The sequence below is a fragment of the Podarcis gaigeae genome (assembly GCF_964106915.1).
Source record: "Podarcis gaigeae genome assembly, chromosome: 11".
Taxonomy (NCBI): Eukaryota; Metazoa; Chordata; class Lepidosauria; order Squamata; family Lacertidae; genus Podarcis; species Podarcis gaigeae.
The window spans coordinates 61145371-61161344 of record NC_139687.1 but is presented as its reverse complement, the minus strand read 5'-3'; the positions used below and the strand labels follow the sequence as shown (position 1 = coordinate 61161344).

Here is a 15974-nt window from a genome sequence, read left to right as displayed (position 1 = left end):
CTTATTTATCAAAACCTTCCTGTTTTATACTCCATAGCCTCTCTCTCCCTTTTCATTTCCTTTCCACACTTTCATTGCTCAGAGGGTGTACATTAGGGAGTGGGCAGAAGTTTGGCCCTGTTCACATTTAAAGGAGAATCCTGCACCATTTAATGTAGGGACAGAAACACAGCCATCCTTCAAAATCCACACTTCTTCGAATTTTGCAATGCATTATATTTTTTTTTGGGGGGGGAGGTGGGGGATTGTATTGCAAAAAGTGTGCATATTAGGCAAAACTGCATGCAGGAATGTATGTTAGCAGAATAGGATGCTAAAATGCAATTATACACATACAAAACTGGAATCTGGAGAACTGAATTTAGGATTGGAGAAACGAGAAACTCTGAGAAACCAAAACTGTCAGATTCTCCCATCCCTATGGCACACCTTCACTACCTAGTTTTGGAGTTCAGACCTCACCCTTTGGTTGATATAAAACACTCAGTGATGGAGGAGTCCTCTCCTCACAGCCTGGTTAACAGTTTCCCATGCATTACATGGGATCAGCCTTGGATTGGGGCTAGCAGTAATAATATAACACCCTGAATCGAGTTCTTGGAAGGCCTTTCTCTTCTTTAGATGACAGAGAGAGAGAGAGAGAGAGAGAGAGAGAGAGGTTAAAAAGCTCTTAGCTCATTCTGTGCCTACGTTAATTAATAATCAGAGAAATATATGTACTAGTCTGAAGATGGTTGGTAGGAGGACAGGGTTTTGTGATAAATCTATTTTATGTTTTTTTTCTCCGGGATTATGTTAAAAGGCTGTGCTAAATAAATGATTTAGCAAGGCTGTAAAGGATCAAGAAATTTGCAAGGGTTGCAGCTCAGGGCATCTGATCTCCCTTGTTCCGCAAAGTTGCCAGCTCTAAAATATGGGAGTTCTTATTCGAAGGGAGTGTCCGGTTTAGTTGCTGCTGCTGCTGCTGCTGCTGCTGCTACAAAGCCGCCCCCGGCAGGAATTTGCTAGGAGCAGCACTTTTGGTGCAGCAGCAAATGGAGGGGGATTCATGGCAAGGCTTTTGTGCCTTTAGTTCTGTGGCTAAAGTGCAAGGGTGTGTGTGTGTGTGTGTGTGAAGGATGCTTTAAAGGAGTCGTGGAAATTCTCAAATGGAACCCAAAGGCAATCTAGTCCCAATTATAACTCTGCCTGAATAACAGGACCACACCTCCAGCATTGCTGTGTCTGTAGAGCAACCCACTGGACTCCAGTTTACTCCCATGGCAATCGAGCCAGGGAAGCTGATACACTGCCCTCCAACTGTTAATGGACCTCAACCTCCCATCATTGCCCTTGCTGCCTGAGGCTGATGGGCTTTGTAGTCCAGTGACATCCCAAAGGCTATCCCTGCAGCAGAGCACAAGCAAGTCATCCAGCTAGTGGACAACCTTCTGAATTTGGCGGAGTGGAAATTGGACCAGAAAGACCCATGCAGTTGGCTCTGCCTAAGCAGCCGCTTGGACGCAGGTGGCACTGTGGGTTAAACCATAGAGCCTAGGGCTTGCTGATCAGAAGGTCGGCAGTTCCAATCCCTGCAACGGGGTGAGCTCCCGTTGCTCCTGCCAACCTAGCAGTTCAAAGGCACGTCAAAGTGCAAGTAGACAAATAGGTACCACTCCAGCGGGAAGGTAAACAGCATTTCCGTGTGCTGCTCTGGTTCTCCAGAAGCGGCCTAGTCATATAGGCCACATGACTCGGAAGCTGTAAGCCAGCTCCCTCGGCCAATAAAGCAAGATGAGCGCCGCAAGCCTAGAGTCGTCTGTGACTGGACCTAATGGTCAGGCGTTCTTTACCCTTTACCTTTAAGCAGCCGCTACATGCCGCACTGACTACCTAGCGGTGTGGGATTCTACCAAAGGGAAGCTGCTCTCAGGCCACCGAAGGGGCTCCAGATGTATTGCCAAAGAGCAAATGCCTCTAGGGGGCTCGAGCGATTAAGCCAAGCTGCATGCGACAAAGGCAAAGTGGTGCAGTAGTCGCCGGTGAATGCTCTCTCAAACGGGAGGAAGGCTAGCTATGGTTGGGGATTGGGAAAAAGGTACCCTTGATAAGAATATAAGAGCCTGCTAGAACAGGCCAACAGCCCACCTAGTCCAGCATCCTGTTCTCACATTGGCCAAACAGCTGCCATTATGGGAAAACTGCAGGCCAGATCTGAGCACAACAGCCCACTCCCTTCCAGTGGTTTCCAGCAGCTGGAATTCAGAATCATTGCTGCCTCCAACTGGGATAGTCACAATGGCTAGTAGCCATCAATAGCCCATGCTACTCAACCTTCAAGTTCCTTTTACTGACTTACCTCTGTTCCATATCAGTGTGTCCCTCCATTTCCCAGATCTTATTTCCCCCACCAAATAACTTTAAAATCTAAAATCTTAAAGGCAGAATAAATGAGAAAACATTAGCCAATGTGTGGAAATATACTGGGTCAAAGCAGTAGACCCACTGCAATCAACAGACAAGTTACTTTTGCCCAGTGATTTCAATGGGTCTGCTTGGAGTATTGACTACATTGGACATCAGCCACTATACATAGTTTAGCTGAAGAATCTGGTTGATTTTGTTATCACTGCAGAGATCTCAGGATTTAACCCTGTGCATGGCTGGCGGGCTTGAATGGCACGCGCCGTCAACTTTCATATTTCTTCCATGCTTCCTTCGTACTAATAAATGAGCTTCTGTATGGAAAAATTGTGATTCAAGCAGTGGAAATGCAAAGTTAGTTTTCATTGATTCGTCACATAATTTCTCCATGTAGGAGTTCATTTATAAGGAAGAGTAATTGCAGAATAATTGTCTAGGAAAAAAATCACCTCGTGGCAGGGTGGATAAAAATCGATGATTTTTTTTTTTAGACAAACAAACAAAATTGGAGCTTTTAAATTCAAATAGGATTTTTTATATAAAAAAAATCTAATTACAGTAAGCATCTCTTTTCATGTAAAACTGTATGGGAAACGAAATCTGAATTTAACGCAAACAAGCAAGTTAACGCCTGGACTTACGTTGTCTTAAATCGGAACCTTGAGTGTCTCTCAAAGATGTTGAATTAAAGACTGTTCTTCTGTGCACTGAGGGGAGAGCTGGGAAGTTAAACTGTATGAACAACAGAATAAATAATGTATTTCAGCTATTATTGTGGGATTCTTTACTGGCCTAGGGACTAGTAGCCATTCTTGGACTACCATTCAGGGAATGCCATCATATATCTCTCCAGCATCACCCAGAGACATTAAATGGATGGTTCTGCTCTCTCTCTCTTTAAATGCCCTCCATCTATCTGAGCTCTCCACTGTATTCACTTCTTGAATTATGAATATTTATAAACTCTACCAGCCAAGATAGCATGGAGATTTACTTTCTATCTCCTGCAGGGTGGGGCGGTGGAGAACCAAAACTATTTTGCCCACAGACTGCTATCCCTTGCCTTGACGAAGTTCTGGACACTTACAGGTCCATCAGCTCCTGTGCATATTTACTCAGAGCCTAGGGCTTGCCGATCAGAAGGTCGGCGGTTCGAATCCCCGCGACGGGGTGAGCTCCCGTTGCTCGGTCCTGGCTCCTGCCAACCTAGCAGTTCGAAAGCATGCCCAAAAGTGCAAGTAGATAAATAGGTACCTCTCCGCCGGGAAGGTAAACAGCATTTCTGTGCGCTGCTCTGGTTTCACCAGAAGCGGCTTAGTCATGCCAGCCACATGACCCGGAAAAACTGTCTGCAGACAAACGACATCTCCCTCGGCCAGTAAAGCGAGATGAGCGCCGCAACCCCAGAGTCATTCACGACTGGACCTAACTGTCAGGGGTCCTTTACCTTTATCCCCTGCCTCCCCCCACTTGGTTCAGCAGGGCTTACTTTGGAGTAAGTGAGCAGAGGATTGCAGCTTTAGGCTTTAAATGCACTCTCGCAAGGCATCCTTGCACATGAGCAGTCAGGGAAGCAAAACAAACACCTCTCCTTTCTAAGCAGAGGTAATTCTGCAGCGTGGGCTGCTATGACCAACGTTTTTTGATTGTGCTCTTAGGATGTATAAGGCAGGGGTCAGCAAACCTTTTCAGCAGGGGGCCGGTCTACTGTCCCTCAGACCTTGTGGGGGGGCCAGACTATATTTTTAGGGGGAAAATTCCTATGCTCCACAAATGACCCAGAGATGCATTTTAAATAAAAGCCCACATTCTACTCATGTAAAAACACGCTGATTCCTGGAACTTCCGTGGGCCGGATTTAGAAGGCAATTGGGCCGGATTCAGCCCCTGGGCCTTAGTTTGCCTAACCATGGTATAAGGCAGTGGTTTTCAACCTGTGGGTCCTCAGATGTTGTTGGACTACAACTCCCATCATCCCTAATCAGCATGACCAGTGGTCATTGATGATGGGAGTTGTAGTCCAACAGCATCTGGGGACCCACAGGTTGAGAACCACTGGTATAAGGGTTCTCTTTGCCGCAAGGCTGGGGGCCCTGGGGTGCAGTTTTTGGAGCCTATTTGGAGGCAAAACAGTGTTTCCCAAAGTGAGTGGTACCACCTCATAGAGGGCAGTGGGGGTTCCTAGGGGGGAAGTAAGAAGCAAGGGCTACCAGACTTTCAAAAGCTGGTATCACCGAATCAAGTACATCAATTCTCTTGAATCAATTAGACAAAGTAGTTTTCAATGGATTTTGAATAAATGCATAATTAATTGTTACTGTTTTGAATTTTATTGCGCTATCCTCTTTCTTGCAGTGTCAGGCAAACTGCTACTCTGAATAATGCTTTTTGGTAGGGTAGGGGGCATTGGGGATGAGTTTATGGAAGCAAGGGGCAATGGCCCCCAAAGGACCTCTGGGGTAGAGAGAGCAGCACACAGAATCATAGTGTTGTAAGAGGTCCCTGGTGGTCATTTGAACCAGGCAGAGGGCCTTCTTGGTAGTGACACCCGCCCTGTGGAACGCCCTGCCACCAGATGTCAAAGAGAAAAACAACTACCAGATTTTTAGAAGACATCTGAAGGCAGCCCTGTTTAGGGAAACTATTAATGTTTAATAGGTTATTGTATTTTAACATTCCGTTGAAAGCCACCCAGAGCGGCTGGAGAAACCCAGCCGGATGGGCAGGGTACAAATTAATAATAATAATAATAATAATAATAATAATAATAATAATAATAATAATAATTTAGTCTAACCCCCTGCAATGCAGAAATCTCAACTAACGCATCCATGACAGATGGCCATCCAACCTCTGCGTTAAAACCTCCAATGAGGGATTCTGTTCCACTGTCGGACAGCTCCTACTGTCAAAAGGTCCTTCCTTAGTTGAAATCTCCCTTCTTGTAACTTGAAGCTGTTGTTTTGAATCCCGCCCTCTAGAGCAGGAGAAACCAAGCTTGCTCCATCTTCCATGTGACAGCCCATGTGACGTGCTCTACGGGAAGCTCTTTCTGACCCTCTTTGCTCTGCTTTGCTATTGGTCGGTCTCCCTCTCCCCCCAACCAATAAGATTTTAGCTTGGGAGTGGGAGTGACACTTGGCTTGAGCGGACCAGGGAGGGAACTTCATCCTTCTGGCCACATTCTTGGAGACAGAGGGACAGGGTCTCCATAGGCTCGGCCAGTTGGTTTCCTACCTAATGCAAGCACACCCCACCCTTTTCTATAAATGCAGTAAATAACTATCGAATGAATGAATGAATAAATAAATGTGTGGTGTGGCAGTGACTCCTGCTCACACCTGGTTCTGCTCCCACTGTGAGCATAAGTGGAATTTTAATTGCCATGTAAGCATGGGTGGCGAATGGCACTATGGGTTAAACACAGAGCCTAGGACTTGCCGATCAGAAGATCAGCGGTTCGAATCCCCGCAACGGGGTAAGCTCCCATTGCTCGGTCCCTGCTCCTGCCAACCTAGCAATTCGAAAGCATGCCAGTGCAAGTAGTTAAATAGGTACCACTCCGGTGGGAAGGTAAACAGCGTTTCCGTGAGCTGCTCTGGTTCGACAGAAGCGGCTTAGTCATGCTGGCCACATGACCTGGAAGCTGTACGTCAGCTCCCTCGGCCAATAAAGCGAGATGAACACCGCAACCCCAGAGTCGGCCACGGCTGGACCTAATGGTCAGGGGACCCTTTACCTTTGCCTTTTATGGTTGCTTCTACAAGAACTTGCAAAATGCGAAATTTTCTTTCCTTTTCTCCATGATTTAGAAAGGTAGCTTAGAGGCACGGAGCTGAAGATTAGGCTGAAGATTTCAAACCAGAAAGGATATGCATTAGCCTTCCTCACCCCTGAGATTCCCATTTCCTTTCTGTTTGTCACCCCTCCAGCCTAGTTTTCCATTCATTCTCATACACTTCTCATACACATTCTCATACAGCCTTCTACGCTGCCTCCACCCCACATTATTTACCCAGCTGCACCTCCTCTTCCAACCTTCCACCTTTGAAAGTTATCCAAAGGGGCACAAAATAACAAAGATTGGACCGAGAATCAATTGCAATATGCAGTCGAGTTTTCTTCTGTGTTGTGCCCTTTGCAATGCCACCCACGTCCCTTTGAAAGGAAGAGAGAAAAGACAAAGAAGACCCTTGCAGCTCATGTGCAGAGGGTTTTTGTTGTTGTTATTGCCTGGGAAAAGGCTGGGCTGTCCCTTTAACTGCAGAACAGCAGAGCAGCTGCTCCTCTTGCGCAGACATGCTTGCTAGGTCTGAAAGTTTTGGTAAGTCGGTACATAACTGACAGTTAGATTTATCTCCCCAATAAGCAATCAACATTATAATAAAGGAAAAATGCTTTCCGTGCACCTTTGAGAGCGCATCAGAAATTAATCTAAACATCAAATTAATTATAGTTTGTAAAATGAATAGTGGCTCACAGCCCTAATACTTGTGCGGCTCTTCCAACGCCCCCCCCCCGCCGGTCACCCTCCCTCCCTCCCTCCCCTGATTGCCTAGATGCTGTCGCGGAATGTGGGCGGAGGGCAAGAAGTTTTATGGGCCTACATTTTTCATTCATACATTCCCATCCAACTGGAGATTTTCCTCCTCCCACCGTTCGCAGCTGCCAAGTGCCGTGTGAGGCCCTGGCACAGAATAAACTTCACCGAAAGGTCAAGGAAAGGCCGGTGGGTGGGACTTGGAGCCTGCCTAGATGGCAGGGATTTTTAATTAATTAACGGAATTATAGAAGCATAGAACTGTAGAGTTGGAAGGGTCCGTGAGGGTCATCTAGTCCAGCCCTCTGCGATGCAGGAATCTCAACTAACACGGCAGAGATGGCCATCTAACCTCTGCTTAAAAACCTTTAAGGTAGGAGAGTCCACATCCTCCTGAGGAAAACCATTCCACTGTCAAACAGCTCTTACTGAAATCAAGATATATTATGTCCACACATTCCCCTGATCTACCAAATTTGTAACTCTAAAAAGCACTGGGATTTGTCTGGCATGACTTGTTTTGGAGAAACCCATGTTGGGTCTTAGTAATCACAGCAATCAATCAATCAATTGATTGGTTTTTAAAAAGAACAAAACCAAATCCATATTTTTGTGGTCCACTTTCTCAGTGGCCAATAGTGGGCTGTATCCCTTCTGAAAATTGCTTGCTTCATCTCACAAGAATCCATCAAGAGGGCTTCCTTGGGAGGTGGAGGAAGACTTAAGAAAATGGTTAATTATTCCCAGTAGAGATGGCCCCTTGCCCCTGTGTTCGCCAGCCAGGTATAAGTCTTAGAATCATAGAATGGTAGGTTTGGAAAGAACCCCAAAGGGAACCACAGCTAAAGATTCCCTGGCAGATGGCCACCCAAGCTCTGTTTAAAAACTTCCAGTGAAGGAGAGCCCACCACCTTCTGAGGTGGTTGAGCAGCTCTTAGTGTCAGAAGGTTCTTCCTAACTTTTAGGCAGAAACTCCTTTCTTGTGCTTTGAATCCATTGGTTCGGGTTCTAGCCTCTGGAGCAGCAGGAAACAAGCTTGCTTCATCTCCCAAGACCCTCCCTTCAGATATTTGAAGTTGCCTATCATATGCCGATATGATATGTCTTCTCTTCTCCATGCGTAACATACCCAACTCCTTCAACTATTCCTCAAATGACCACAAAAAACGTGCTGAAACTAGGATTGTGAGGATGTGGGTGGAGGACCAATGCAGCCCTGGATTTACTGTGATGCTCCACAAATTCTTGGCATGTTTTAGCATCTCTCAGATCCTTGTTTTTCAGATCTTAAGTCCCTTTCTCAACATTTTCACCCCAGTTTGCGATCTCTCTCTCTAACATATCGGTATGCAGTTTTACCATAATACAACACATTGTGTGTTATTTGCATTAATATATATTAATGCAAATGTATGCAACTGATTATAATTTTCACTAACATAGAGAGCCAGTACTGAACTAATACCCTGGGAGACCAGGGTTCAAATTGCCACTCAGCCATTAAGCTCGCTGAGTAAACTTGGGGACCAGTCACTGCCTCTCAGCCTAACTTACCTCACAGGGTTGTTATGAGGATAAAACGAGGAGATGGTGAGCTATGTACACCACCTTGAGCTCCTGGGATATAAATGCAATAAATAATAAATAATAAATAGATAATTTTTCTGCACACATCATTTGGGTGGAGAACTGTGCCACCAAATACGGAAGAGTGCGGATTTCGAAGGGGCATTGTGTTTTGGTTCACGCACTGTTTTGTGAATTAGGTAAGTTCACTTTAAAACGTGAACCAGCCCTGACGTCTCCTCCATTCCTAGAGGGTGAGTGGGTCTGGGCACACATACTACAGTGGTACCTCGGGTTACAGACGCTTCAGGTTACAGACTCCGCTAACCCAGAAATAGAACCTTGGTTTAAGAACTTTGCTTCAGGATGAGAACAGAAATCACATTGTGGTGGCAGCGGGAGGCCCCATTAGCTAAAGTGGGACCTCAAGTTAAGAACAGTTTCAGGTTAAGAACGGACCTCCAGAACGAATTAAGTTCTTAACCAGAGGTACCACTGTAGGGAGCTTAACCATATCTCCTCAAATGCCTCTGGGAATTTGAACCAGCCCTGACGTCTGCACGACCTCATTATCGAACATGTCCCTGTGCATCCTCACCCCACATCTCAGCCCCCTTTTGGGCTCACGTGACTTGTCATCTCCCACCCCCTCTTCTGGTTCAGCCCACTTTTCATCATGTGGTCACAGTCAGGATTTCACATGACTTTGCCTCCTGGATCAGGCCAATGACCAGTATTGGTTTGTTTTCAGTTTAGTTTTCATTGTGTATTTTGTATTCTTATTTTGTGTTTTAATGCTGTGAAGCGCACGGGGATCTTCAGATGAAGGGCGGAATACAAATCCATCCATCAAACAAACAAACAAAGCCCAGGACCAGGTTTCAAATCCACACTCAGCCATGAAAAGCTCCCTGGGTAATACCTTGGGCCAATTCCTGCCTCTCAGCCTACCTCACAGGGTTGTTTTGAGGATAAAATGGGCAGGTGTGAGAACCATGTTTATCACCTTGAGCTCCATGGAGAAAAAAGGCAGGATATAAATGTAATCAATATCATAATGAAAACACCTGCAAGCAGGAACTTAGCCCAAGAGGACTTTGAATCCCAGCAGCTGTTCTTCAGCTGGCTGGGACTGTGGAGCACAGCCATTTCTAGTATGGCTCAGAGAAATCCTAGCATGGTAGAGTAGGAAGGGTCCGCAAGGGTCATCGGAAGGCTGTCGTCACTACCGAATTTTGGAGAGACATTTGGCCGTGTCGGAAAGAGAAGGGTAGGTGATGGAGGAGGGATTTCTTTGGGGGGCAATGGCAGGACTGAGGGAGGTGAGCTAATGGCAGGAAGTGGATGGATGGATGGATGGATGGATGGGTGGATGGAGCTGAAGTTCCCAACCACCGCCCCACATAACAACATAGGCATCCAAGACAGTTAACAGCAGCACAAAGGGGAGGAGGGAGTGAGGATGGGGGGAACACCCTACAGAGAAATCCAAACACTGGGATCAGCATGCTCCGACATGCACTTCATCGCTCCTGAAGCCCAACCCCTTCCATCTCTGGTAAAAAGGAGCAGGCTCTCTGCTCACCAGGCGCCCTCTCCTTCTGACACCCGGTCTCGCTCACCCAGCTGAGAAACGGTACCCAACCACATCACTTAGCTTTCCTTACTGCTCCATCTTTGAATTGTCCGCTAAGCTTTTCCTGTGCCACCCGCTGTCCTCGTTTGACCTGGGTCTTTCTGCTGGTTCCTCTCCTCCTCCTCCTCGCCACCCATTGCCCCATCCCCAAATGGCTAGCAATTCCCCCATTTCCACCCGACCAGGATTTGGGATGGTGTCCCCAAAGGTTCCTGGAGTCAGCGACCCTCTCTGCTGCAGGGCAATGCAGTTCCAAAGTATGAGACAGTGAGAAGGGAGCCAAGGGGGAAGGGGAGGTGGGGCAGCGGTGGGGGGAAGGGGGGAAGAAGAAGGCAGATCGACAAAGGGAAATCGAGGAGGAGGGGGAGGGGGAATCAGCTAAGTAAAGTTACAAAAAATATAGCAGTATGAGAAGAAAAAGGAAAAGGAAACCAAAAAAAGAAAAAAAAGAAATAAAAAACCAAACGGTAAAAGTAGTTCAGAGAAAGTTCCTTTCCTGGATGAATCTAATTGTTTTGTTATCTTTACCCACCAAAGCATTTACTTTGGTTTGTCGCCCGATCCACAAACACTTTCGAGGAGATGACATTACCGAATGGCAGGAACATCTGCATCAGCTCTGCGTCCCCAAACTCCTGGGGCAGATGGTAGATAAACAGGTTACAGCCCTCTGGTCCTGTGGGGAAGATGGAGGAGAGAGAGGGAGAGAGAAAAAAGGTAAGGGATGAAGAAGGAGGAAGCACACGGAACACGAGAACACAAGACACGTAAGAGGCACTTGCTGGATCAAGTCAATGGCCCATCTAGTCCAGCATCCTGTTCTCACAGTGGCCAACTGGGAAACCAGAGTGCAGAGCATTGGTGCAAGAGCCTTCTCCCCACTTGTAGTTTCCAGCAGTTGGTGTTCAGAAGCATTGCTGAAGGAGCGTCTCCACCCCCCATCGCTCTGCCCGGACACTGAGGTCCAGCGCCGAGGGCCTTCTGGCAGTTCCCTCACTGCGAGAAGCGAAGTTACAGGGAACCAGGCAGAGGGCCTTCTCGGTAGTGGCACCTGCCCTGTGGAACGCCCTCCCAGCAGATGTCCAGGAAATAGAGAACTATCTGACTTTCAGAAGACATCTAAAGACAGCCCTGTTTAGGGAAGCTTGCAATACTTGAAGAAGAGTTTGGATTTGATATCCCGCCTTATCACTCCCCTCCTCCCTATTTGATGTGGAAAGGCTGAGAAACAGATCCCTGAAACTGGTTTGTTAGTTTAGAAAAAAAGGTAAGTAAGTGGTGACATGATAGAAGTTTATAAATTTATTTATGGCACGGGAAAAGTGGATGGATAAAAGGTTTTCCTGCTCTCTCATAGCGCTAGAACTTGTGGATGTCCAAGGGGGCTGAAGCCTGGAAACCTCAGGACAGATAACAGACAGTACTTCAATAGTTAAATTATGGAAGTCACATGAATGGCCACCAGTCTGAATGGCTTTAAAGGAATATTGGACAAATTCACAGAGGAGAAGGCTATCAATGGCTATTGTTCAGGGAATGTGTGGCATTTTAATGTGTGGCATTTTGATGTATTTTTAATCCTTGTTGGAAGCCACCCAGAGCAGCTGGGGAAACCCAGCCAGATGGGCGAGGTACAAATAATATATTATTATTATTATTATTATTATTATTATTATTATTATTATTAGCCAGGACGGCTGTGCTCTCAGTTTCTGGAAACTACAGGAGGGGAGAGAGCTTTTGTTTCTAGCTTATGGGTTTCCCACAGGCATCTGTTTGGCCTTCCAGATGCTTTGAGACTACAGCTCCCATGATCCCTAGTTAATAGGACCAGTGGTCAGGGATGATGGGAATTGTAGTCCGAAAACATCTGGAGGGCCAAGTTTGCCTATGCCTGCACTATGATAACAGGATGTTGGACTAGAAATGTTGGAATGGATGTTGGAATCAGGCCATTGGCCTGATTCAGGAGGTGCAGGATCTACTTATGTTCTTAGGATTAGCTCGGATTTCCCATGATGGAATAAACCAATATGGCCTTACTAAATATCAGGTGGCCATAACAGGTACAGCACACAAATTTACACAATTCAAGCCAAGTTTTCTAATTTTAGTTCTGAGTGTTCAGACCCTCCAATTCTCCCTATTTTCCAGATTTTTGGATTTACAGGAAGCCGTCCCGGTTTCTGATTTGATCCCGGAATGTCCTCAGGACGTCCCTATTTTCATCAGAAAAATGTTGGAGGGTGTGGAGTGATGCACTCCCCAAGGAAAGGAGATAAGTAATTATATGATCTTTAGAATATATCCGAAGACAGCCTACATAGGAAAGTTTTTCAGTGTTTAATGTTGTATTATGTACAATCATGCCTTGGTACTTGGATGTTTTGGCTCCTGAACGCCACAAACCTGGAAGTGAGAGTTCCGGTTTGCAAACATTTTTTGGAAGCCGCACATCCTATGCAATTTTCGCAGCTTTCGTTTGAGTGCAGGAAGCTCTTGCAGCCAATTGGAAGCTGTGCCTTGGTTTCTGAACAGTTCCAGGAGATGAATGGACTCCTGGAACCGATTAAGTTCGACAACCAAGGTACCACTGTATTTATATATGTTGGATGCTGCCCAGAGTGGCTGGGGCAACCCAATCAGATGGGTGGGGTATAAATAATGAAATTATTATAATTATGATGATGGAATAGGACAACCCTTTTTCACTGGAGAATTGTTGATGGACATGGAATCTGATGCAGAATTTTGTGTGTGTGTGTAAAACTCTTCCCCCCCACCCTTCCTAATGCCTTATCTGGAATCATCACAACGATCAAGTGGATCAAGGGTTAAACCATTTCTTCCCCGTTAGCTGGGGGTCAGCGGGGGGGGGGGGAGAGAGAGAAAGGAGGGAACAGGGGTGTACCATGTAGAAGAGAAGGATTTTTAATGTTCTCGCTTTCTTCATCAGGGCATAATTATAGTGTCATAACACAGCAAATTACAACTTTGCCTTTCCTGTTAGAGAGAGGAGTTCACGAAGGTGCTTCCCCCTGCTTTTTATTGGCCATTACTCATCCCCTCGGCTGGCAGGGGTAGTTCCGCCGAGTCAGGATTCTGACAGATGCCCATTTAAAGCTCATTAAAATTCCCGGGCCTTGGCATGATTGAAGGCACTTTCCCCCTCCACATTTTCTTTTTGGATTAATGGAAAATGAAGCCCTGATGAAGACTTGCTAAGCACAATTTTCCCCCACTACGTTGCTAAAAGGAACGGCCGACCTGCTACAAGGCGTGAGGCTCCTCCGGGACCGTGAGGTTGCCTCGGCATTTATGCCAACATGGAGGAGCAGGGCTGGGGTCAGTGGGCCGGGCTAATGGACTAATGAGGCCCCCAAGACCCTGCCGCTGAACTAAGCGACTTGGAGAACCGCAGCACTCAAAAGGGGAGCCAGAGCGTCGCACCTCCAAGATGCAAGGTGGAAATATTGTCATCATGTCGAGATCAGCTGCTGGGCAGGGTTCAGGGTCTTGGTGCTGAACAATTCAGGACCAGGTGACCTGGGGGAAAAACACACCTGCCCCCGTAGAGACCCTGTAAAACCCTTAGATCATGTTGGGGAATTCTATTCCGCACCTTGCAGAATATCACTGTGCGGCGATGTTAAAATGAGCTCTTTTCACTTTTGCCACTGTGCTATGGAAGGCCCCATTCTGCACCATCAGTTGCCACAGAAGTCTCATAAAGAAATAATAATAATAATAATAATAATAATAATAATAATAATAATAATAATGGTTTCCCGCCCATCTGACTGGGGATTCAGCTACATAAGTAAAAATAAAACGTTATAAATGCGTTATAATACTGTGACACCAGATGGCACTGTAGAGCTGAAATCGGTACTCTATGAAATTTTTCCATTGTGAGCTTTAAAACAATTCCCAACTCCTGAGCATTTTCAAAGTGGTTTTTTAAAAATAATAATTGTGTAGATACAGCCTGGGTTGCCCCAGCCACTCTGGGCGACTTCCAACATATATAAAAACATAATTAAACATTAAAAACTTTCTGATAGTTCTCTGTTTCCTTGACATCTGATAGGAGGGTGTTCCACAGGGCGGGTGCCACTACCAAAAAGGCCCTCTGCCGGGTTCCCTGTAACTTCACTTCTCACAGGGAGGGAACTGCCAGAAGGTCCTCAGAGCTGGACCTCAGTGTCCGGGCTGGGTGGAGACCCTCCTTCAGGTATATGGGGCCATTTAGGGCTTTAAAGGTCAGCACCAACACTTTGAATTGTGCTCAGAAATGTACTGGGAACCAGTGTAGATCCTTTAGGACCAGTCTTATATGGTCCCAGCGGCTGCCCCCAGTCACCAGTCTAGCTGTCCCTTTCTGGATGAGTTGTAGTTTCCAAGTGACTTTCAAAGGTAGCCCCACATATCTCTCTGCCCAGGGCTTTGCCCGACCCATAAGGTCAGACCCTGCTATTATATGCTGGAATCCCCCGAATTCCTGTTTTTTTTATTTATTTTTATATGCTTGTATACTACCTTTAAAAAAATGACTTCAATGATGCCTTTTAAAAATTAACCTTTTTTCATCATACAATAAGATATAGAAAACTAATGTAAATAAAAAACAAAAGCAGCTACAAAAAGTTAAAAATAACTTTTTTTAACCTCTCTTAAAGGTTCCTAGCCCTTACAACCTATAGAACGTAGTAGCCCCTCTCAGCTCTCACCCAACATCTTTTGTTTCCCCTCCCAACCTCTCACCCTGGGAGACGGACATTTCCCTCACTCAAATCCAGGGTCCCTGTAGGTGACTCAAGCATGGGAGTTCCGCACTGCAAGGAGTGTTTCCCTCCACAGGAAACGGGGGGCTGTGGGAGGTCAAAGGGGAAATGACTTGGGCCGATGCCCCATGACTTCACACGACGTACTTTCCACAAGACTGATTAAGTGGCTAATTACATGGTGCAATACATTCATATTCACCCTGATTATCCAAATAATGTAGGCAAGCGAAAAAGTATTGGATACAGGCTGGAGTCCATATGAGTTCCTTTGATACCCTTTGGCTACTGGTAATTTCTTTCTCTCTGTCTCAGTTTCCCATTTGTAAAGATGGATAGTTAATGGCTTGGCCAAAAGTGTGAATTTGAAGATGAGTTAATTCCTGTAAATAATGCATTTGGCTTTTTTATTTATTTATGGTAATATAGTCATGATCAATATATTCAATTTCCACCCCTATATTTTATACCATTCTAAAATGTTTGATACATCAGGGCATATATGTATTGTTCAGCTATCAATTTACACTGATAAATTGGTTTTAATTTGTGTTTTGATGTGTTGATGTGGTTAGCTTCTCTATTATGGCTGTTCTTATAGTTGTTAAATTGTACGTATTTGCACGGTTTGGTGGCTTTTGTAATTAGTATTGTAATATTGTAATTAGTATTGTGCAGTTATTGGTATTCATCTTTTAACTAACCAGCTACCGTCTAACACTCTATGGTCAACACTGGGCCATTCGAGGCAAGTTACGCTGCCCTCTAGAGGCTGATATCTGAGGAGACTCTAGGTGCAAAATCGTACCACCTTTCCTACTCTTTTATCATTTCCTCCAGGAAGCAGCAGCTACAAAAAATGGACCAGCAAACAAAGCAAAACTTGGGCTCACATTGAAGTAATAGCATATCTTCAATTTATTAGGATGTGACACAAAAGGTTTGGGAAGCTGGTGAGCCTCTGGTGAGGCGCAGCCACGAAGAACTGAGAATTGAGGAACCTACACAGGTCTCACTCTTCAGTAAATATTTTTGGTGGCTTCTT

General features: G+C 45.6%; 1 protein-coding gene across 14 annotated transcripts in view; it reads right to left on the bottom strand.

Annotated features, from left to right (window-relative positions):
- Window positions 1-15974, bottom strand: part of CELF4 (CUGBP Elav-like family member 4) — an 805408-nt gene that overhangs the window by 31484 nt on the left and 757950 nt on the right. For 8 of the 14 annotated variants that reach the window (XR_014556189.1, XM_083702825.1, XM_083702815.1 and 5 more), the window contains exon 11: window positions 10678-10821. Coding sequence is in view for 13 of the 14 variants with exons in the window: in XM_083702825.1 (XP_083558951.1) it covers window positions 10678-10821 (144 nt within the window). In the remaining variant the exon portion in view is untranslated. The remainder of the gene's footprint in view (window positions 1-10677; window positions 10822-15974) is intronic. The other 6 variants (XM_083702827.1, XM_083702817.1, XM_083702818.1 and 3 more) reach the window with 1 other exon arrangement.